This window comes from Micropterus dolomieu, linkage group LG03, assembly GCF_021292245.1.
Source record: "Micropterus dolomieu isolate WLL.071019.BEF.003 ecotype Adirondacks linkage group LG03, ASM2129224v1, whole genome shotgun sequence".
NCBI classification, from domain to species: domain Eukaryota; kingdom Metazoa; phylum Chordata; class Actinopteri; order Centrarchiformes; family Centrarchidae; genus Micropterus; species Micropterus dolomieu.
In genome coordinates, this window is record NC_060152.1 from 26,863,551 (window position 1) to 26,886,152 (window position 22,602).

General features: G+C 43.0%; 1 protein-coding gene across 2 annotated transcripts in view; it reads left to right on the forward strand.

The window, feature by feature from the left end:
• The window catches only part of LOC123968828 (nuclear factor of activated T-cells, cytoplasmic 1-like), a 60,204-nt gene that overhangs the window by 29,824 nt on the left and 7,778 nt on the right, over window positions 1-22,602 (forward strand). For both annotated transcript variants that reach the window (XM_046045808.1, XM_046045809.1), the window contains exons 8-9: window positions 1,493-1,625; window positions 9,015-9,659. In XM_046045808.1, coding sequence (XP_045901764.1) covers window positions 1,493-1,625; window positions 9,015-9,659 — 778 coding nt within the window. The remainder of the gene's footprint in view (window positions 1-1,492; window positions 1,626-9,014; window positions 9,660-22,602) is intronic.

Below are 22,602 nucleotides of genomic sequence, written 5' to 3' on the forward strand. Positions count from 1 at the left end.
TAAACACACACACATACATGCACTTAAACTGAACTTCAACACGTCACACCCCTGCTTTTACCTGCAGCCCGTAATGAGAAAACAAACCAGTGCAGTCATTTTACTGGCGCTCAGACACACATTCAGATTGTGTTAATATAAAATGGAGGGAAAGGGAATCATCTAGAGAGGGAATTAACCAAATGTTGTTCTGCATGTCACAGAAAGCTGGTTCTTCTCTGGAGTTAATTAAGGTTTCACTGGATCTGCGAAAAACCTGTTTGCTGACGTGTGATGACAGTATGTTTTAATTTGCTGATGCCTTTCATCAGCTGCCCCCCCCCCCCTTCCTCTTTGTTGTGTAAACTAACCAAGGTCTAAAATAAACTACACGCATCTAAATGCTGCAACTTAAGGGTGTTTTTTTATTCTCGCTGTTGCTGTTATTTCAGTCAAGTAAATGACTTGGTTGCATTAGGAGGGTAAATATGGACCCTGATGTCTAATTGGCCTGCAGGTCTGGCTGATGTGCTATGGATGGAGTCCCAGACGCTGGAATATTAGTGGGCGTGCAAGGCTCGGCTGGGGGCAGCGGTGTGAGGAGGCATGGTGGATGAAAGACAAATACAGCAGTGTGTTTATTTGTAGATCCAACAAACAAGTAGGGTGATACAGCTGGAGAGCACTGGCCTTGTTCTTCTGTCAGTTGTCACTAGATTACTTTAATTTGCTTCAGCCTGCCTGCTGGACTTTTTTTATTGCTATCCAGAGTGTGCTAACTTTCATTGGTTGGATGGTAGGGAAAGCCGTGTGCGCACACACACGACACACTCAATCATCCGCCTGCATGTTTTTCTTTTTGTCTGCATCTGGATGGCAGACCTGACTGAGGACGCAAAACCCCTCACCTCTACCCCGCCACCCCATGGTTCCCTTCATCCACAGTGATGACCGACAAAAACCGGCTTCCTGTCAAAGTACCCTACTCTGGCCCATTTAGGCCCCTGTGAGTGACAGCCATCCCAGGAATTAGACACAAACACACAAATTATCTCCATGTTCCCTTGTCAGCAAGAAAGCAGTCTAAAGTTCACATCCATCCAGACAGGTCTGGGGGTGCTCTCCACAGGGAGGCATGGCTTTGCAAAGAAATAAGCCCCTTTCTCCTCTCGTGCTGTACGGCAAAAGCCCAAGGGTTTTCCTCAGAGACAAACACGGGCAGTGGACCAACCTCATGGTCTCTACTACTGCATCTACACAGTCCAGACGAGCTAATTTAGACCAATTCCAAGTCCAGCTTCTTGGAAACAGTATCCTAAATGCAGGCCAGCTGCTAAAAAAAACAAAACATAGCTGTTGATTAATATGCTGCATGAAGTGCACAGACTGACATTTGGAGAGTGACATCATATCATATGAGTAAATACAACTAAAAGAACAATTATTTTTTGTGGTATCAGCAGCTGTCTTTTCATATAAAGGTGGAATATCTTGTATTTTATTCGTATTTTAGAATGCTGTTGTTGTGGAGATCCCGCCATACAGGAACCAGAGAATATCCAGCCCGGTGCAGGTTAACTTCTACGTCTGCAACGGCAAGAGGAAGAGGAGCCAGTACCAGCGCTTCACCTACCTGCCTCCTAATGGTAACCATCGTAAACATTTCCCACATTTTTATTACCAGTGACATTGAAAGACATGTAGGCTTTTCACAGGCTGCACACTCTGCTCTCATCATGTAGAGCATTTCTCCAGGTCTTGACATATAGTTTACCGCAGCCGTCAACATGCCATGTGGAATTTGTTGAGAGTTTTTGGTTGGTGTTTTTGACATTATGCCTGGCATCACTTGGCCGCAGCCTGTGAGTGAGAGCAGAAGATGTGAGGTGTGTTTATTCTGTAGTGAGACTACGTTCCCCAGCGATGAGGTGTATCTGCTGAGTGACAGAGCCTCCGAGCGCTGTTGATGTAGAGAAGTCAATCCCACGGCGACCTGACTTTCACACCCCACCTCACACAATGCCCCCTCCCCCTGCTTCACCAATACACCTATGAATGCACAAATACAGATCCACGTGCATGCACACACACACACACACACACATACATGCATCTACCAGGCAGTGCTTGGCCCTGTCATTCATGCAGCAACCTGAAAACCCAGGAATACCTCTGTCTGTGTTTATCATGTGTCCCTGGCCTCACTGTTTATATATGGCTTCACAATGGAATTTCAAGAATGTATTGCCAAGAGTTTAGGAAAGAGTTCAGCCTGAAAATTAAATTGACTTTTCATTATGGGTGCAGGTGAACTACCAGCTTTGGTATCACTTTCAACCATCCGGGTGGGTAGGATACTGTCATTTTGTCCTTATGTATGCAGAGAAAGCTCTTCTTTCAGCAAAACAATGCTTGAAGTTTATAGTGCCAAAGTCCTATGCTGTTGCCTGTTGAGCAGCTTTACTGCAGCAGTTGGGAGTTCAGTACCTTTCTTAAGGCATATATAACATTTCTGGCACCTGAATAATAGTTCCTGCAGGCGGGTTTAGTGATGCTCCAACTCCCACAGATTTCCCTCCCCCCACATTGTCCCAGCTGGTTTATAGATTCCAACCAGTAACCTTCCATTTACTCCCTATTTGGAGACGCCTGATTATATGATGAACGGGTGCATTATGGGTAACTGGACCAGTGTGGGAGAGACAATCTGTGGCCATATACAGTATAACATATCCATTTCATATGCTGTACTTCCAGAGGAAACGAGAGAGAGAAAAAGAGATGAAGAGCCTTATCAGCCTCTGCTACGCATCTCTAAGTCATTTCCCTGAGCATAAACACAGCTCTAATTAAAAGATGACTTGTTGTGTTCTCGTGTTCTCTCTTTTACTGCCAAGTAAACCACAAGTACAGTGTGGACCACACAGGCAGGGCCAATGTCTTCTCAAAGGAGCATAATTAACTCACAAGTGTTACAGCCAGAAAGACCACGATTCACAGGCTATTGAGTTCTATTTTGAGATTTACCACCTTTTGAAAACACACATTTAAACATACAACATAGCATCTTTCTAAAAACAAATATTCAGTCTTTAAATGAAAGAGGTAGCCTACTCCACAATACATGGAGTGTAATATTGCAACTGTACTGGATAACTACCAAGACAGAACTGCTCTGGGTGCAAAAATAATCTCTTTTCAGTAAGGAAACCGCTTGGCGACACCAAAAAACATAATATCTCTGGTGGAGTAACTTTGCAGCCAGTTGAAGGCAGAGTTGCATCTTGCTATACGCTGACAATGAGATTTGAATACTGTATAATAGTCTAATGTGTCATTACAGAGTTTGAATACTTTAGTCATAATCATAAATACACAAAATTTAAATGCGATGGCATTATACTAGCTGGCGTAGTGACTAATCAGTACTCACTAACTGAAAATCATTCACAAAGAATACTGTATAAAGGATATAATCAGTGTAAATAGACCCTCTGCGGCAATGATGACTGTAATACATTCATGGTTTCAATAAAGCAACAAAGAATGAGGAAATCCTAGTGAAGCTGTTTGCTTTTGAGGGTTTCAGTATGTGTGTGTGTGTGTGTGTGTGTGTGTGTGTGTCAACACTGAGAGAAACAACCAACATTGTGGCCAGGTACTCGGGGTGGGCTGGGGAGGAGGACACCCACACACATACACACAAGCACGCTGTTGTCAACACTTACTTGCTTGCTTGTATGAAAAGACTCTTCCGGCCCGCTGCCCCACTTCAAGCACAGTTGTGGTCACTGACGTTGTTTAGAGAGAACATTTCTTTCACACTCTCATCAGGGCCGGTGTCTTCTCATCTATAAAAGGCAAACCCAACCCTGAAAATAGCCTGACTTGTTTGAAACAGCGGAAGGATGAAGCAAACACTCTCTGGGACACAGATGTTAGTGAAACCACCTTTATTTTCCATTCAGGTCATGTGACCACCTTGTTATTTTTTTAAACCGATGTGGTTAGCACCTACTGTGGCTGAACACGCATTTGAAGAACTAAACAGATCAGAAAAAAAGTTTCACTTTGCTGTATGTTCCCCACAGCTCAAATCACGCAGACTTTATTGTTAGATTGGTTATTGTTGGTAGATGTGTATTTCCTTGCAGCTTTGTGAGTGAACAATTTGTGCCTTTTTATGTCCTCGGCTACTCTCAAAATAAGAAATAAAGAGTTATTCAAGTCAAGCATAGTAGCTACAGTAAATATATTAAGGATTAAAACATCAGATCATAGACATGGTAAAAATGCTAGAACCGTCAAAATAAACTATTTTGTATATTTGGAAGTATGAAAAACCAATTGATAAACTCGGAAATAGCAATTTGTAGACTACCAAGTCCACTGTAGTACATTTATTTCTGAGAATAAAGTCCTTTTTTTAACTGATCAGACCTACTCTCCTGGAAGTAGCCATTAAAATAAAGATCAACCTGTTCCATAGATATTATAAAAACTCATTTTAGCCCCTTAGTGCAAAACTTCTCATAAAATATGGAATAGCCTTGCCTTAGGGAAATTTATGACCACCAATGTTCAATTGGTTAGTATTATTTTACAACATATTATCTACTTTTATGTGGGCATTATACAATAAATCTAATTTTAACATTTAGTCCAACACCTTTCAGGAAGGGTGGGGTAGCCTAGCCTTTGGCAGATGTAATGTGGGTTCAATTTCCGACTCACGGGTGAGGGTCGTGTCTCTTGCTTACATCCTCATGTCATTTTTATGTATTTGGGAGATTGTCACAGTGTAACTATCTATCACATGATGCTTCTAAACACAGTACATTAGCGATTCCTCTCTGCGTCCTCTGCCCTACAGCTGCTCAGAAATGGTAGTAATGCTGCTTCAGGTCTGACAGCCTGCCATGGGCTACAAAATATACTCTATGGCAAAGTCCACAGTTTGCCTTGTACTCATTCCCAGCACTGACCAGACCTACCCACTCGTGGTCCATCTGCCATTCAGACCTGTATTGGGACAACCGTTTTCTTTTTGTGGGAAGACTTGAGCTGGAGGCATTCACCTTCATATAAAGAAAAAGGTGCACCTGAGTCTTTGTAACCAGGGCAACAATGACAATGAGTGACAGCCAACTTTCTGTTCTAGTTGTCATCTATTCCTCAGTCTGATTTAGTACTTCTCCACTTTTTCTCATGAAACTATTTTGGTTTTAATATTTCCCATGTCATTTCAAGCATGTGAAACTAATGTATACTTTTGCATCCCCTGTTTATTTAGTAAGGGACAGGGCATTTTAATTTTCAATATTGAGCAATCCCGTATTATACTGGATGGGTAGCAAGCCTACTCCTACATGAAATTATAGCATACTATTATCAGATGCAGTCTGTAGTGGAATCATAGCCGCTCTCACTCTTAGTAATTGACAGACGAAGATAAGCCTCAGTGATAAGAGTAGAGGGTTGCTGTAGACCTGTTGAAACATTGCCATAACAATGCATTGTGAAAATAAAACCGGATTTAAGTCATTCAAAAACATCCTCTTCAAAATGTGTCATTAGCACTGTGTATGTGAAAGCCACATCAACAAGATAAATACATAAAGGTATACATCTTTAAGCTATTTATGTCACATTTTTGCTGCTCATGACTTATTGAATATAAGGTGAAGGTGCCTTCCGCCAATGGATCAACAACAACGGATATTTTGCTGTTGAGATATACCATCAGCAGCATTTTTGGCTTGCTTGTCAAGCCTAAGTGCTTGTCTGTGATGTTGAGATGTGCGTACAGTACAAATGTCCTTGTCTGGCTCCCGGAATGAGTCTCGCTTTTCCAAGCTCTCTTCCAATCATTCTTGCGTGAGTAGCGACGTGACGTGTTGCTCTTCAAATAAGAAACAGTTTTCACCAACCACATTAAACAACAAACGCCAAAAAAGTGCTGGCAATGGCCGAAGCTTGAGCAAAGAACTTCTCGGAACCCCTTTATTTTTACAAGCCGTTTGGAGATTCCTCTGTAATATCAAGTTCTATTCTTAACGCAAACGGGTGCTGACTCCCCCCGCTGCAATGGTTTGTGGTTTGAGTTGGAGAGGGGAAAGTCAGAAACATGTTCTGTGACACATGTAGGAAAAGTTGATGAACCACACATTGTTCTTTTTTGTAAATATTTGCACAGTCATGTTTTTTTTAATTAGACAAAGACTGAATTGTTTCTGTCATGTGTACAGCTTCTGCCTTTGTGAGACTCACCTACGGTGCACTAAGGCCCACAGTATACTGGGTGACCAGATTGCCCACACAGTGGGACATGGTGCAGCAGGTACCTTTGAGTTAATGAACTACCACCTGCTCCGTGTTAAATGTCACTGCAGATTTGTGCAGAACAAGATGAGTTCAGCATTTCTGCAACAAGATTATCCCTGTTTTTTTCCCAGTGTGATAATAATGTCATAACCTAACCAACGATCATAAGGTATGATACTCAGAAACTTTTGTATCCCAAAATCCTGCCTGGCCCGATGGCTACAAGTAAAGAGGGTCAGATAATTTACAAATCTACATAAGCCCTGTGTGCTTGCTCATCCTTGTCAAATACACTGATAGAGGCACAGATACACATCTATGTCCTGATTCCTACTCCCTTCAGAGGAAACGAGCGTTCCATAAAATACCCAGATCAGGCCTGATCAGTTTAATACGAGCAGACAAAGAGGAAACTGCCAGAGACGCAGAGAAAATCCTGTGCAGAACATCAACTGTCTGTGGGCCATAACCCACAGGTTGGGAGGAAATAAAAGCCAGCTGAAGTTGGGACTCGCCTGGTAAATCTGTTTTCTCAGTTCACATACAAAGTGGAAAGGAAACACACAGATGGATCAAGCTGGAGGGAGACGACTGTTTATATCTGTAGCAGAGGAGGGAGAATCTCAAGAATAAAATGTTTGCTACTTTGAAGAAAGGCCATTAGTCCAAGTGATTTGATTTCGCCAGTCTTGCTCATAGTCAGAAGGCATACAAGAAAATAATGTTGACAAATGACGTTAATGAAAACCTTAAACCAAACTCCTCTTTAAAAACACTCCTGTCTGTTCCAACTAGATTACAAAGTGGGGATACGAAGGACAACAGCATCCCATCCGTTCTGACCTACTGCTGATTCACCCTATTTCCCTAAATTAAATTGGTTATGGTCACAGGCAAGAAATGTTGTGACTTGTTACATTAGATTTATGTTTAATCCTAAGAAGGGCATCCAGAGAGAGCCACAATTACAATTTGCTTTTGATTTGACTAGACAATTTGACTCTTTCATCCTGGTTTTCTTTGGTTGAGATAAACACTAACCATCCCGACCTCAAAACCATGACATCCTAAAAATATTACCATTTCTATAAAAATTTCACTCACTCATTAGTTCTTGAAGCTGAAGCTGAAGCCAAAATGAGAACATTCTCAAATTTGGTTGTGACATTTCCACATGACAACTGTGACATCACTCTCTTGGCTCCATGGCACTGTGCCATCCATTCACACTAAAGAAAAAGGCAGGGAAGAGGAAGAGAACCACTAAGGGAAGGGACTGTGGATGTAGTTCACACCATGTGACTTGCTTGCTATTCCCCAGGCTGTGGAGAGGAGGCCCGTGCATCATGGGACCCGCCTTACGATGCTCCCCCAGACACCAGGCCTGGTCCCTGGGCTCTGAAAGCACGCTGGGCTGACGTAAATGTGCTCCTTGCTACGTTATCTGTGCATCGCAGCTCAGCACCCCAGAGGCTACAGGCGCGGTTAATGTCTTTTCAGATCCAGCTCCCACAAAAATAATAACACATTGAAAAACAGGCTGTTTTTCATATCCCACACACTGTGCTCCATACATTTCAATTGCAATTGTTGCTTTTACCGTCGCAAACTTGCCATCAAAAGTAAAATTTTATGTAAACGCAAACACACAGTTTAGACAGACACCTTATTCATATTGACATCTGTACGCCTTTGAGTAAATGTCACTTGGAGCGAGTTTGGCCAAAAACTCTTAATGGTTGGCATCAAAAGCTCACCACACCCATTAACACATTTTAACAATGTGTAGAAATAGAAACAGTGTGTCCATTGTGACTCAGAAGTATTTGCTATGCATCTGGGTATCTTAACACTGCCCTATTAGTTTTGTGCTGGCACACTCTGTGCATATGTACTTATATAATAACTCACCACTGAGCTTTTTAATGTAGATCCCCCTCCATCTTTCAACCCAGGCCATAGAGTTCTGTTTTGACCTTTTTAATTACTTGAAAGTTGTTTTCAGTAACTACTCTTGACATTGAACGGGAGGCATGTGATACCTGTCAGTCAGAACTAATCAGGAAACGGTGCAGACGGTATACTAGAAATTAGAAGAGAGGAGGCAGGATGATCAAGTGGGGTCTGAGGCCTGAAGCTCCTGACACCACAGGAACAGCGCTGCAGCCTCTTATGGAGCACAGGCGGCCTAATCAAAATCAAATCATCTCCTTTTTCACTCTCTCCTTCTATCTTTTGGTCCTGAGAGAAACAATTCTAGAGTGCGGAGGAAACCTATGGGTCCTGGGCTCCTTGAGCAGCAGCAGCAACAGCAGCAGCTCAGTGCTTTAAAGTAGTCTTTTATTGGATATCAGAGCTGGAGGAGAGTCCAAAGAAAATAGGTCTTATTCATTATTAGAGCCAGCTGTGGCTTTCCACACTGATGACTCATCCATTTTTCTTTCCCCCCTATTCTTTTGCTTTTTTTCATGGTGTGGTAAAGAGGGGTGGGGGGTGGAAGGCGTGGGGGTTTCTCTGTTAGAGAGCTCAGCCAAGTTGACACAGAGCCCATATCCACTGGTGGTTGTTTATTTGGATTATAGAGGGTATGGTGGCCACAATTGTGCCTGCTCACTGCTTTACTCAGCCTCACTCGTGCACTCATAGCGCCACGTGGATTCCCTGCACGTTTTTTTAATATCTCCACCTTTCTGTCTACTTTTTTCCCCCAGTGCCGATAATAAAGACAGAACCCAGTGATGAATATGATTCTCTGGGGACTGCGAGACTGCCCATGCATTCAAAGTCCTATTACGGCCAGCCCAGGCTCACTCCCATCATGCCTGTAGCCGATCCTGATGTCTGCCTGGTTGGTGGCTACCCTCCCTGCCCGCCCTGCCATGCTGCCATGCCATCGTCGTCCCCCAGCTCCAGCCCCACCTTACATGACCTGTCCCCTGTGGCCTACAGCAAGTGCCTCCCCAACAGCCCCACCCATGCAGTACAACCAGGCCCCGTGGTGCCCTCCATGCAGGAGACTCCTGGCCTCCCCAACCTCACCCACCCATCATCGCCAGACCACAACTCATCCCTAGGGATGCTCCATTCCCAGGGCAGCCCCAACCACCTCAACAGCCCAGGACCTCATGGTTATCACCCTATCTATGCCAACAGCAGTCCCTCATCCTCCCCTGTATCCCACCCTTCCACTCCCGGTGGGACTGCGGAGAGTCCATTCATTCAGGCCTACAGTCCCAGTCAGGCTCAGGCAGCAGCCAGCTCACCTAGCCTGTTACCTGAGGATGCCAGCCCCCCTTCGATGGCCATCACCGTCAAACAGGAGCCCCAGGAACTGGACCAGATGTACCTAGATGATGGTGAGTTATGAGAAACCAGGTGCACATACATTGTCTGCAAGTTTCCGCTTGATAATCGTTTGAAAAACGAGAGGCATTTTGTTTTCTAGATGAAAGCTTCTCTTTATAAGTCTCTGTCCATGCCAAAAAATGGCTGTTTACGTAGCACATTGCATTTATTTAACACCCTTTGCTTATCTGCGGGCCCCCATACATAGCCGCACCTCTCAGTATTTCCTGATGAAATTGTGGCAGCAGATTTACGTCAGATTTGTTTAATTTTAGACCGGGCAGATTTATTTGCTTTTGGTGCAACGTGCGGCCCAGCTTACGTTGTCCAAGTGGCTGCTTTACTTTAAAACAGTAAATTGCCTTGATGGGACTTTGAAACAATCTGTCAAAACATCAGAGCACTGAGGTCAGCCGGGGTGCAGCAGAACAAAAACAGTGGCACACGTGTAGCGAACCAAACTGTTGACACAACGACTAATGAAGGAAGCAAAACAATGGGTAGGGGTTTCCTGAACCGAGCCATTTTTGCCCCCGTCTTTCTGGGAGGGATGCTAGGAGTCGGGAGGCAGAGGCTTTTGTTTTCCCGTCTTTTCCCCATGGAGTCAACACCATGTGGCTGTCGTCATCAGGGGAGCCTGTGGGGTCACTGGTCTCCCTCTGGCAATGAAACCAGTCACACCCAAGGGACCATATGGTCGACTTTATTGCCTCCTGTGTCCATCCCACATTATGTCTCTCAGGTCACCAACCTGTTATCTGTGATAGCAGAGGCTCCACTTGTTGTTATGACATATATGCATAGAACACATCACTGGCTTTGTGCCAGTTTGAAATGTTAAAATCCCCCTGCATCCTAATGGGGGAGGGGGGTGGGGGGGCTGCACATTGAACTCAGGAATATCACCCTTCCTGTGCACCTTTTGTTCGGCAAACTGATGCAGTGTGTGTGTGTGTGTGTGTGTGTGTGTGTGTGTGTGTGTGTGTGTGAGTTTGTGCTTGTGTTCATGTATGAGTGTGTGCACACTTCACTCAACAGCTCTGGGAGTAGAGGGGTGATAGGCACGAGGGGACCAAGGGAGTTTTGCTGTGGAACTGTAATTGAGTTGAAATGCAGTTGTCAGCGTATCTGTCAGTCCTGATGAGTCCCGTTAGTCCTCACCTCATAAACAGACAGTACAGAGACAGGAGGGATGTCTGTCCGTTATCAGCTCTATAAACAGATTTCCAACTTTTTCGTTCCCTTCTTATTTTCTCTTGAGTTCAAAGCACTGCCGGATGCACTGGAAATGTAATTTGACACAAAACTGCTCATTTGAAATTCTGACTGACTATTAAGACTGTTTTTAATAGTTATGGCAGGCAGGAGCTTTCATTTCAGCATTAACTGAATAAAGTGAAACCGTAGCTTTATTTTGCGTTTCGTAATAAGGTTGGCAAGGGATCTTTTACACCAACAGTATGAAGATATACCAAATGTACATAGCACTGCTAAGGGTAAATCATATAACCTTGTTTCTTTTACCCACTACTCCATCCACTGTCACTTTAGCAGGCTCAATCTTTCTCCAGCCCGGTGGCCAAATGTATTCAGCCAGTGATTACAGTTGCATTAGGGACGCACAGGAATGTGTATTGATTGACCAAGGACAGTCAGGCACCCCCTTGAAAAACCTCAACGTGCTGCCGTTTTGCATCACCTAACGTCTGTGCAAGCATCTGTGGTGAGCTCCTGGAGTCCTTATAAGTGTGTGGTGGTAACAGCATACTCCAAAGGCATCTATTGCTCGCAGGCCCGGCCCCATCCCAAACCCCTCAAATGAGCCCTAAGCTAAAATAAATAAGATCGGAAGGCAGCTCACAGTGCGTCCCGCTCCCCGTCCACGCGCATTACCACTGTATGTTAGCGAGCTGATCGCTCCATTAGAGAGGGAAGACAAGCGGATGACCTCACCACAGCAGCAGTGATTTAATGCCAACCACGGAGAGCAGCGTTCCTCCCCAGCAATTGGGGGCCGGTGATTTGAAGTCTGCGGGAGCACACTTGATCTTCCTCAAGAGTGGAGCGCCTCCCACGCTCGAGCGCTGAGGCCTCCGGCTCTCATCAACCAGAGGAAATGTGTCTCTCTGGCCAGGCCCAGATTTTACGCAGCCCCTGAGAAATCACTCAACTTATCAACGGTGAGCTACTGTACCGCAAGGAGCTTGGTTAGTAGGGAAGGAGTCTGAGATGTAAACCCCCCTGACTGCCATACACAGTCTCCATTGTAATCTGCTAAACTCTTCCCTCTGCTGTGATAGAAGCCTACTAACTACTGTGCGAGACATGAGCCGATGATTCTGGTGTCTGCTGTGAGGTTTTATGGGGAGAATCCAGTTGGCAGTCAGATCTATATTGGAGCAGGCATTTTCACTAGGTGGCATGTTGGCTCTCACCTGCTTCAGGCTCATTCCACATACCTGGAATAAAGCAGTAGATGAGCACGGTTTAGAGATTGGAAGCAAGAAGAAGATGAAATACCCAATATGACTTGTTGCATTGTTGACTCACTGTCGTAAACGCGTTGTGGGACTCACATAAAACCAAAGTTTTTAGACATTTCGTGCAAGGCACATGACTGAGAAGAATGCCGGTCTCATCAGAGTACATAACAATAGAATTTATGAAAAACACGGTCTGCAGCATTTACGTTTGCCTCGTAAGCCGTACAAATTAAGCCAAAAAAAGAAATGCTAAAATTATAGCAAGGCTTTGTCACACGTCGGAAGTAAAATTTCTGGTGACATCATACCCCCTCTTGTCTCAGACAACCACCGAAACACATTTCCAATTAACATCAACAAACACACACGCACATGTACAATTTTGTTGTACATCATGTTTGTTTTTTTAGCATAAATGATTGTAGTCCACATTAACATTTGCTGGAATTGCAAACCCTTCGCTTGGACCCCAGGTCCTGGTGTTTTTTTGTATTTTTGCTGTGGATGTGTATGTGTAGAGCAGAAGTTGTGTGCTGGCGAGACTAGTAGTTTGGTCCTGTGAGGCTGCTGCCGTGTGTCCTGTCTCATTAGCTGCTGCTGTGATGGGTGATATCATGAAATACAGCTGAATGCAGCACACAGCAAAGGAACTAGTGCTAATCAGAGGCCCAGATTTCTACCAGCTGCCTGTCTGGGAAACAGAGAGCCCTTATTCCCCCAAATAAGAAAAACACAGAGTGCAACGCAGCCTCTACCGATTTCTGACATTTGACATATGTGCTCTGATTGCCTCGTGTTACAGGGTAGTTTTCCTTGTGATTATTTCCCCCTCAATTCAAGGTTTGTGCATTTGAAACTCCACTAGGCTTGTTTTCTCAAACTGAAAACAGAATTGTTGTCGGCCCTCCTTTCCTCCTGCCTCCGGCAACGAAAAAGGCATTCTAACCTTCCTGAGGATCTCCGTCCACCATCAGTGCTTCGGAAGGCAACTCCAGGCTTTCCTCATGGAAACTTTTACACATCCTGGCATGTTGCCCAGACCCCAGGACTCCGCAAAACCCCTAATGATGATTGAGAGCGCGTCCGCAACGCGCTGAAAACATGCTGAGTCGTTAACATTGGAGTGTGCCGCAAGGCTGGCTCTGGGATTGAAGGAGGGCAGAAGAGAGAGGATTTGGGGGGGGGTTCATTAAAGTGGAGGTTGAAGTGTCTAATGGGACTCACTAAAGCAGAGCTTCTCCTGTATGTTCAAACAGTATGTATTTGTGTGTGTGTGTGTGTGTGTGTTTGTGTCTTTCAGTTAGTTGTGTCAGTGAGATGTGGAAGCACTGTAAGACCCAGTGACAGCCTATGCTTTCACAACACTCCACCTCTGACCCTCTGGCCTTTTGGGAGCAGGTCATGCTCCAGGTAATAATGCACAGAAAGAAAGGCTGTCTTGCGTTTAAGTGCAACGCCAAGAACATAGTCTCCTTCCAGACATAATAATATTGACGGGTGCGAGAAGAAGGGTGATGTTTTTTTCATTATTTATATAACAAAAAGGATGTGGACTTTTTACTATTGTTGTCATTGCTATGTTCTCATATTAGGAATCCTATTTATCTGGCATAAGTAAAAGTTTGGCCTTATCGGTGGAGTTTTATAGTCATGAAAAATGAATATGTGGCTGCAGCTGGCCTTTTAGAGTCATTAATTGCCTAAGCTATGGATCAACACTACACTTGTGGGATTAGAAATAGATTAAATTCAGTTTCTTCTCATTAGGATCAAAAACGTTACTATTGCTGCACAAATTGCAAAGCTCTTATTACCCATTATCAGATATTAACAGTTCTCACCAAGTACTTTAAGTGGTGTGATGATCAGTAGTGAATGTGAAGGTGTATGTTGTTCTGGTTGAGATAGAGGTCGTGGTAGAGGTTGTTATGATACTAATTGATTACCTTATACATTACTAAAAGACACAAATGTATTACTTATCTTACAAACGTGTTAACTGTAGTCAAATAACACTGGAAAAGAAGAGCATAGCCAATAAAATAAGAAAATCTTGAAAACCCCTGTAACAGCACACACTTGGAAACTTGAAGTCACTCTTGTAAAGCAGATAACAGTCTGCTTAAAACACACGTTAGTTTGTTACATAAAGTGTGGAAGTACAGTAATGGAACCCAGAGAATACTATGGCCTCTTTGCAATAGAAGAGGAATACCTTTGCAGTTGAGTAGAAGTCCTCTGGATTACTGCAGCACCTTCTGTTTCCTCTTACATCTCTTTTATCTCTGTCCCATTGGCTGAACATAAGAGCCTTTAGATTCCTGGTTGTGATCAGATTTTTTTTTTTTTTGCAACGCATATTATGAAACCCACTCAATTATAGACACTATTGTCCAAGATTGCTTACAGTTTAGCAAATAATTGGATCTAAGTGGTTACATATGACAGTGGCAAAGGGGTCGCTGTATTAGCGCTTTGATTTTTTGCTCTTTGTGTATCCATTGGGAATATTATTCGTTTTGATAAGTGCAGAGAGAGGAATCTGTAAGAATTCAGTCCATTCATTACTGCAGCTTGCTTGCTTTGTGTTTGTGTGTGTGTGTGTGTGTGTGTGTGTGCGCGCGAGCCAGAGGATCTGGTCTGGTTTCAGTCACTCCGTCATAATATCCACAGTCACTGAGAAAGAATGTGTCTGCTGAAAAACTGCAGCTAAATTAACTAAACAAATTGGGTTTCTTTTGTGTCTGGGATCTGATACACGCACACATTTAGATGGGAGACTTTGATTTTGATTTGAATGGGTTTAGTGTTTATTTTGCGCAAATGTCAGAAATGTGTGACGCAGATTTGCTACTGTAAAGATTTATGTCTTATTTTCTTCTAAGCTGTATGAAAAGTGGACACACTGTGTGGACACTGTATGTAAGTCAGTTACCTTGCATCAGTAGCAAAGTGGACTTCAGTGTATACAAATACAGCAGAATAAAGCTTCCTTCTCCAGACAGTTTTGACTGTTGTCATTAAAGCTATATTGCTCCCGTTCATCATACGTCATGTATTTCATATAGTTTCTCCTGACACAGCGGTTTAGAAGCTCGGTTTATGTGGCTCACATTCTGAGGTTTAGGAAACACGCGTTGAAAAGCCACCGAGCCACACGGATCACAGCGGGTCAGGACTCAGACAGGGCCTGTGGCTTGGCTGGAATCTTCCTGTTTACATCTGTGATCATGGAGCTACCACCTCACGCCAGACACCCTCAATTACTGAATCATATTATGACAAATGTCAGTGTGGTTGAATGCTCTGACAGGATGATCACTGAGTGAGGCTGTGAGGTTGTTATCTGTGCCTTAATGAAGGTTTTATTTAAGCATGAATCAAGCCCATATCTGCTTTCTTTTATGACTTAGATTTTCTAAAGTTAAACAAGTCAATTTACACTGTTTTCTGCGTCAGGTGTTCATAAGGCATAAGGTCTTCAGTCATTTCAGAGGTTATGATTGGATGACATTTGCTATGTTGGTTTGTTTGTGATTAAAAGAACGACCCCAAACATTACACCTCTACTGCATTTACCATAAAACAGTCTCTCTGTGGAGATAACTGATATTGCTGTGAACAACACAAACACTGCACAGTCACAGAAACCATACATTTGCCTTGAATCTAGGATATTTCCTGCTGGCATTAAAAAGATGAGCACATGGAAAACTCATACAATCCAGGCACATTCTGAACACCAAAGTAGCACAATTCATCTGCAGAAAGACACTTTTTTTCCCTTTTTGACTCACCACAGGGATGTCTAGAGTCAGGATTAGCTTCTGGACAACATCCCTGGAGCTTTTGGGGTGTCTTGCTCAAGGACACTTAAGCAGTTTCAGATAGTTAAATGTGGTTCAAAGATGAGATCCTCCATTTGAACAGAATGACCACACTGAGATGCTTGCCCCTAGCGGTTGCAGTGTCTTTGGTTGGTATTTAGGGGATGTAAATACCTGCGGCATCAGTAAACAGGAGCAGGTCTCCGTCCCAGACCACTTAATAACAGCTCCCCATCTGAAATTTGTTAGCTCAGTGAAATAGTATCCTGTAGCGACGGATGTCAACAGAGAAGTCTGATCCAGCCGGGAGGGATGGGGAAAGCCGTTGGGTTTTGCAACTCTTGGCAGAGTTTGCCGTCTCCTTCATGTGCAGATACCTCAGAAAGAAGGGGGTGGGAGAGATGGTCATAAAGAGAGCGAGGAGGAGGGGGCATGAAGAAGGAAAGTCTCAGAGAGAGTGAAATTAAGATGCTGATATAAACTTTGAAAGAGTGAGAGTCCCAGTACAATCTGTCATAATTAAACCAAATGCACATGTCAGTTACTGAACACAGGCAGGTTAACATAAAATGCAACTGTCAGAATACTAAATTTGTCTAAAACGATTATAATCTGTGTTCTTTTTAGTGTGATATCTGTTGAAATAGTTTATGGGCCTAAAATGGAGGGAGATTTTGGGGTCAGGAGATTCTCATCATCTCCTCATATCCAGGAATATTCAGCGAGCATGAGAGGAAGCAGGTCAGCCATAGAAATAAAGGAGACACAGACAGACTAAGAGACAGAGGGGAAAATCTGAGGTGGAAGAAAGTAGCACGCAATCTTGGTGATTTTCCCTGGCAGCTTCCCCCACTGCCCCTGTTCTTCACACACATGCACGCACGCACACACACGCACGCACGCACACACTACATGCTCCTTTCACAGCTAAAACTGTTAAAACCAAAACACTAAAAGTCAAAGAAAGATAAACACAGATCACATTCTCTTCCTCTCCCACCAGTGGCCGCTTGGAGTGCTGAGACTTACCAAGCAGTGGGTGACTGGGTTTACTTCAGGGGAGGGAATGATCATAACCACTGAACTGTAAGTGTCCTACTGTTGACATATGACCCATGGCAGTTATAAACCTCAACAGGTCCCCCGACTCTCCTGATGATACTCGGCTGAGCTCACTTCCTCTCATAACAACATGCTAACAAATAGGGAAATCCTTTCACGCTCAGTAAGCCTTTTTCATAGTGTGAAGCATTGAGAGATTAAATGATGAAAGGCCACGGTGGCGCTACACAAACCTCAAAATGAAGGCCTTTAGATCAAGAAAGGCCAAGGTGCTTTTATCTAACTGCTGTTTTTTGCACTGAAATATCCCAACTTTCAAACTTTTGATGTATTCTGATCTCTTCAACACTTTATTTTAACCACCCTTCAAACCCCACACCCACCACACTTGTTTAGCATTTCTGCACAGTATATAAACACATAATGAATTGTTTATAACACACTGTAGTAGTAATTGTCCATCCATCCATCCATCCATCCATCGTCAACCGCTTATCCTGCGGGGTACACCCTGGACAGATCGCCAGTTAGTAATTGTAAATAACAATAATTCTACCAATGAGATAAATACAGACATTATAAAGACACAGTGGTAATCTTAATCCATTAATCTGTCAATGTGTTAATGTAACACCAGTTACAAATGCTTCAAAGAAGAAGTTGTGTTGAACTGAAGTATGTAAATAAAAAACCTTATATCTGCTTACAACTACATTGTAGTGTGCTATGAACCATCTTAAATGTATTTTAGTTTAAAGATTATTAATGCTAAAAATAGGCGGATAAAGGTAAGTGGTTAGTTAGGGTGTGAAAAATCCTTCTGTTTGGTATTTTTTTAATCTCAAAGGCATCCATCACAACGTATGAACAGTTTTAAAGAGTGCTTTATGAGAAAGTGACACTGTTGTTTTTTATGGCCTGACAGTGACAGCTTACTTTCTAGTTAGACTCAGATCCATCGGACCTTCTAGTACTTGAAGACAGGACAATTTTTTCCGCTCATGCTGTAAATCAGCCGTAGCAAATCTGCGGGGAGCTTGAGTTGGAAAGCACGGCTCCCAAACCCTGCGTGAATGAAAATGTCACGTACATTTTAATTGAATCAGTTAGATTTACTGCATCAGAGAGTAAAATAGCAGGCTCTTGTTTCTGTTAAGGTATTTAAGTGGCAGGTTCACTCCCTAAGCCCCACCAACTGTTAAATCTGTATGATTTGAAGCAGCATGAACAGAAGCAGGTGAAAATGCAGTTCTGTGATTTACAGGTGACAGCAAATGTCTCCGTCTCACCTACTATCCCTGGAAATGGCCCCGTCTTCATGTCTGACTCTGACACAGCCTGGGTTTCCTGAAAACTATACAGCCTCCAGATGGATGAGAGTTTGTCTGTCTATGAAAATCAAAGCGAGGTCGAGGGTGTTGGAAAGGAGATAAGTGCAACGTTTGCCAGGATTGCCTCTGTCTGCCTCCAGACTGGTCTACGTGAAGTCCACGATGTGCCCTGAGGTCACCTCCTCTTCGGTTTCTTTGAATCCCAGCAGGCGTTGAGGATTTAAAGTTGTAGGGCAGTTCTACGGGTTAGCAGTGTTAGTCAGATCACACTCTGCTGCAGTACAGAGTCGGATTTCTAGAGCTCAGCGGGGATGTTGAAAAGAGAGCTGCCATGTCCTTGTACGCAGCAGGAGCTTTCTAAAATTGAGTTACCTTTAGTGTTCTATTCAGTACCTTTTCTGTGACTTTAGAATAAAGTCTGCAAAAACCCTCTGTCCAGTTCACCAAGACTCTGGATCAGTGGAAATGTTATTTTCATCAGAGCAGGTTTTCCAAAGCTGTAAAGCAACTTAGCCGTGCCAGTTTGAGCAAGATGACCACACTGTAGTGTCCAGTGTGCTGTAGTTCTTCTACTTAGATGAAAAGAAGAAGAAAGGAAGAGCCTCAAAGCCATGCTACGACCGCCTGGAGGCCTGGCTACTCCTCACACTAAACTGGACAAATTTAGTTAAAAACAGCTGACCAACTAAGAGAACAACTGACCAGTTTCATCATCCTTAAAGAACGAGACTCTTGCTAGCAGACGACAGTAGAGCTGATGCTTTTCGTGGAAGGCTAAAACAGACCGCTTACACAAAGGCCAGGATGTGCAGATACGCTCTCACAAGCAGACATGCACGTTAAAAAAACAGGAAGGAGCCTCTGTGAGCCATCTATCTGTGATGGATAGTGAACAATAAAGCTCGCACTGAGGTACGCCTTTCTGGACAGAGAGAACACAGTATCTCTATGTATAAATAAAAGAAAACAATACTGAAATCCCACATAACAAATGACAGGCAACAGGTGATTTAAAGAAGCACATTACAAATGCAGTCATAAATCTAATTAAACGCAGGTGCACCGCCAAATTTTAACTCAGACGGCTGCAACCAACTGAAGTATGATTGTTTCAATATGCTCATATTTTTTCAGAGTGTGCCATTTTCAAAACCATTGAAATCTCGAGCTGTCTAGCATCAGCCTCTGCAGGAGCATAAGTTTCTCATTCTGAATCAATCACAGCTAGTTTATCAGATGGCTGAGTTATTTTACCATAAACCCATTGGTAATGAGCCATACAAAGAGTTTTAATCTGTCTCCTTTCATATCTCACTCACAAAAATGTGTGTATTTCACTCAGTTCAGGCCCTGGTGTTTGCTTTATGTGGTTATGCTTCACTAGTTGTGTGAAACTGAAATTTTGATTTCTCACAGCCTTGAGCCTTCCACACTTTATGTTAGAAGTGCTTTAGCTTCTTACTTTTAGGTTTGATTTTGATAAACACTTTGATTGTTGAGCTCTGTTGTGGTATTCTTCCACTGGAGCTAAATAAATACTTTACACCTCAACACAATCAAAGTGAGCTGTGTAATCAAAATTACTGAAAGGGCCATTTTGTTGCTTAGCATTTCAGCATCTGCGCCGCACTTGTTGACATCGCCTTTCAATCAAACAGTGTGGGCGGCAATGTGGCATCCTTTCCTGTTTCTGTTGAAAAGGTAAATACTGTATGTTAATGTGCAAGTGCAGTTATAGTATACTAGATCAGTGGTTCCCAACATGGGGCTGACAAGACTTTTAAAAGAATAAGAAAGTCTCTCAAACAAAATTAATGTTTATTGTTTCTGGCCTTTTTGTTGTAAAATTCTGAGTCCTTTCAATTCTTTGGGCCCATAAAAATCATTCAAATTAAACAATTTGGAAAGGAAAAACAATATGGCTGAACCCCTCACCAATCATGTCCACACTGAGGCAACCTGTTTGACATATTATTAAAGATTACTTCATTTTAGAGGTTCACAAGCCACGACATTTGGCAGCTACTGTTTGATAGATAATAGTATCCATGTGTACATCCATCACTTTACATTAAATCTGGTTTTTAAATTAGATATGAAACTTTCTTCTTCTTTTTTCTCTTTTTTTTTTTTTACTGCTGTCAGAGTCTATGAGATGCTCATTTATTTTCATCATGCATTGCATTGTGGAACAATGTGAATGCCCTCAAAAACAGACTGGCATTTTTAATGATGATAATAATTCATATTCTATTTCTATCTGTGACATATACATTTTTTTTTTTTGATTTTGTTATTGTTTGCACCGCAGTGTGAACCAACTGCGTAACTATTTCAGAGAAGTGAGTGATGAGGGCACAGGAGAGCAGCTCCAACCAAGTAAACACCTCCCCCTCATCCTCCCAGGAGACCGACCGCGAGTGAGCACACCCGCGGCCTCCTGGGCCTGGGAGGAAATGAGAGGAGGAGGAGGAGAGGGAAGTGGCAGGCTCACAAAGAGAGACAGAGTGAGGTGAGATAGGGAGAGGCTCTGCACACCATGAAAGATCAAAGACAAAGGTTATGCACCGCTGCAGCCAAAATAAGCATATCAGTGGTGTGGCTTTCAGTAAAAGTTGTTGTCTTTAGATTTCTAATTTGGGATACTGCTGTTTTATTGTTCTCAAGCCTGGATCAGAGCATTTCTTGTTAATTTGGCTATTTTCAAGTGATTCTAATCTGGACTAGGCAGACACCTAAATTCTCCTGGGTCAGGTCATTTGATTTGGCAACATGTCAGATTCAGCTGACTACAGAGAGCCTGTCCTGAAGAATGAGGCACATCAGAGACTCACAGGTGGAGATTAGAGCCCAGCTCCACTTTGTCTCTCCACATGAGACACAGAGAGCATGTCATCGTTCAGCAGCTCCTCTTATCCAACCAAGCCAGGAGCCCTTGTCTAAAAACAGCAGCAGACATATTGATTGGAAATCTCTTCAGTGACATCAGAGCACTTACTGTTTACACTCCGTACTTTATTTCTTCTTTTCTCTTCAGCTCTCAAAAAGAGGTAGCATATCAATCCTCTTTTGACATCCCTGCTCTGGCCCCCTATGTGCTGGTGAATCAAGTTTAAAGTATTGCCTCTGGTTTACAAACACACAATAACATAGTATTTAATGTTTTTTTGCTGTAAGCAATCTCATTGTCTCTCTGTCTCTCCTCTTTTGGCCCTTTCTTCTTTTTTTGTCATTTTCGCCCTCATCGACTATTTCTCTCATTCTCTTTTCTTTGGTGTCAATTTCAAGTGGGTGTGTGGGTGTGTGGGTGTGTGTGTGGGTGCGGGGGGGGGGGAGCAGTTAAGTGAAATATTTACTTAATTAAGCAAATATCAAATTAAAAAAATCAAAAATTGTGTTTTACATAAAAATGATAGCATAACAAAAACTAGAAATGCTATGAAAACCTATTTAATGACATTTTTACAACTGTTTTCATCTTTTCTTCATAGTTTTGACTGATGTTCATTTCTAGCATCTTTTTATGATAATATTAACTGTACATTTATATATATATATATATATAGGGATGATCGGCTGCGGCCCATGGCACAGCAGTGTTTTCACAGTACCACACAGCTGCTGCAGGGCAGTTGTAAAACCTCAGCTCTCAGGGTAAACTCATCTTTGTTTTAAAGCAAACCCTCACCCCATTTCTTTCACCCTTTTTTTGTCTTCTCTCTATCTCCTCTGTCAGTTGTGGAGACTGAGTGGTTCCACATGGGAAAGCCCAGGGCTTCACACATCAGCCTAGCTGTGGGGATGAAATATGCTGTCTGTACATATCATCACATCATTAGGCCCAAAGGGATCACTGCGATGGATTAGAAGCTTTCTACCTGCAAATGCTCAGAAGAATTTATGAAGCACTTTATCATGATGAAGCATTAGTGGAAGACTTTGTCTCTTTCCATTTGTGTTTATCTGTGGGAATAATGATTGTGTCTCCCTCCGTTTCGCTCATTATCTTTCAGCCTCTTCGTCTTTATTCTCTCCGTGTGTCATGTATGTGTGTGTTTTCACCCTTGACCCCTCCCCGACGCTGCTGGTTATCTGCGCAAAATATGTGACATTGTCCGAGCTTCTCCGTCCAGCCGTTTGAGCCGTGTGTGGGAGGCAGCAAATTGTCCATTAAGTGTTTCTGCTGAGGCCGAGAGAAGATTTGATATAGTGGGGAAACAAAAGTAATATGGACCAGGAAATTCAATTGTC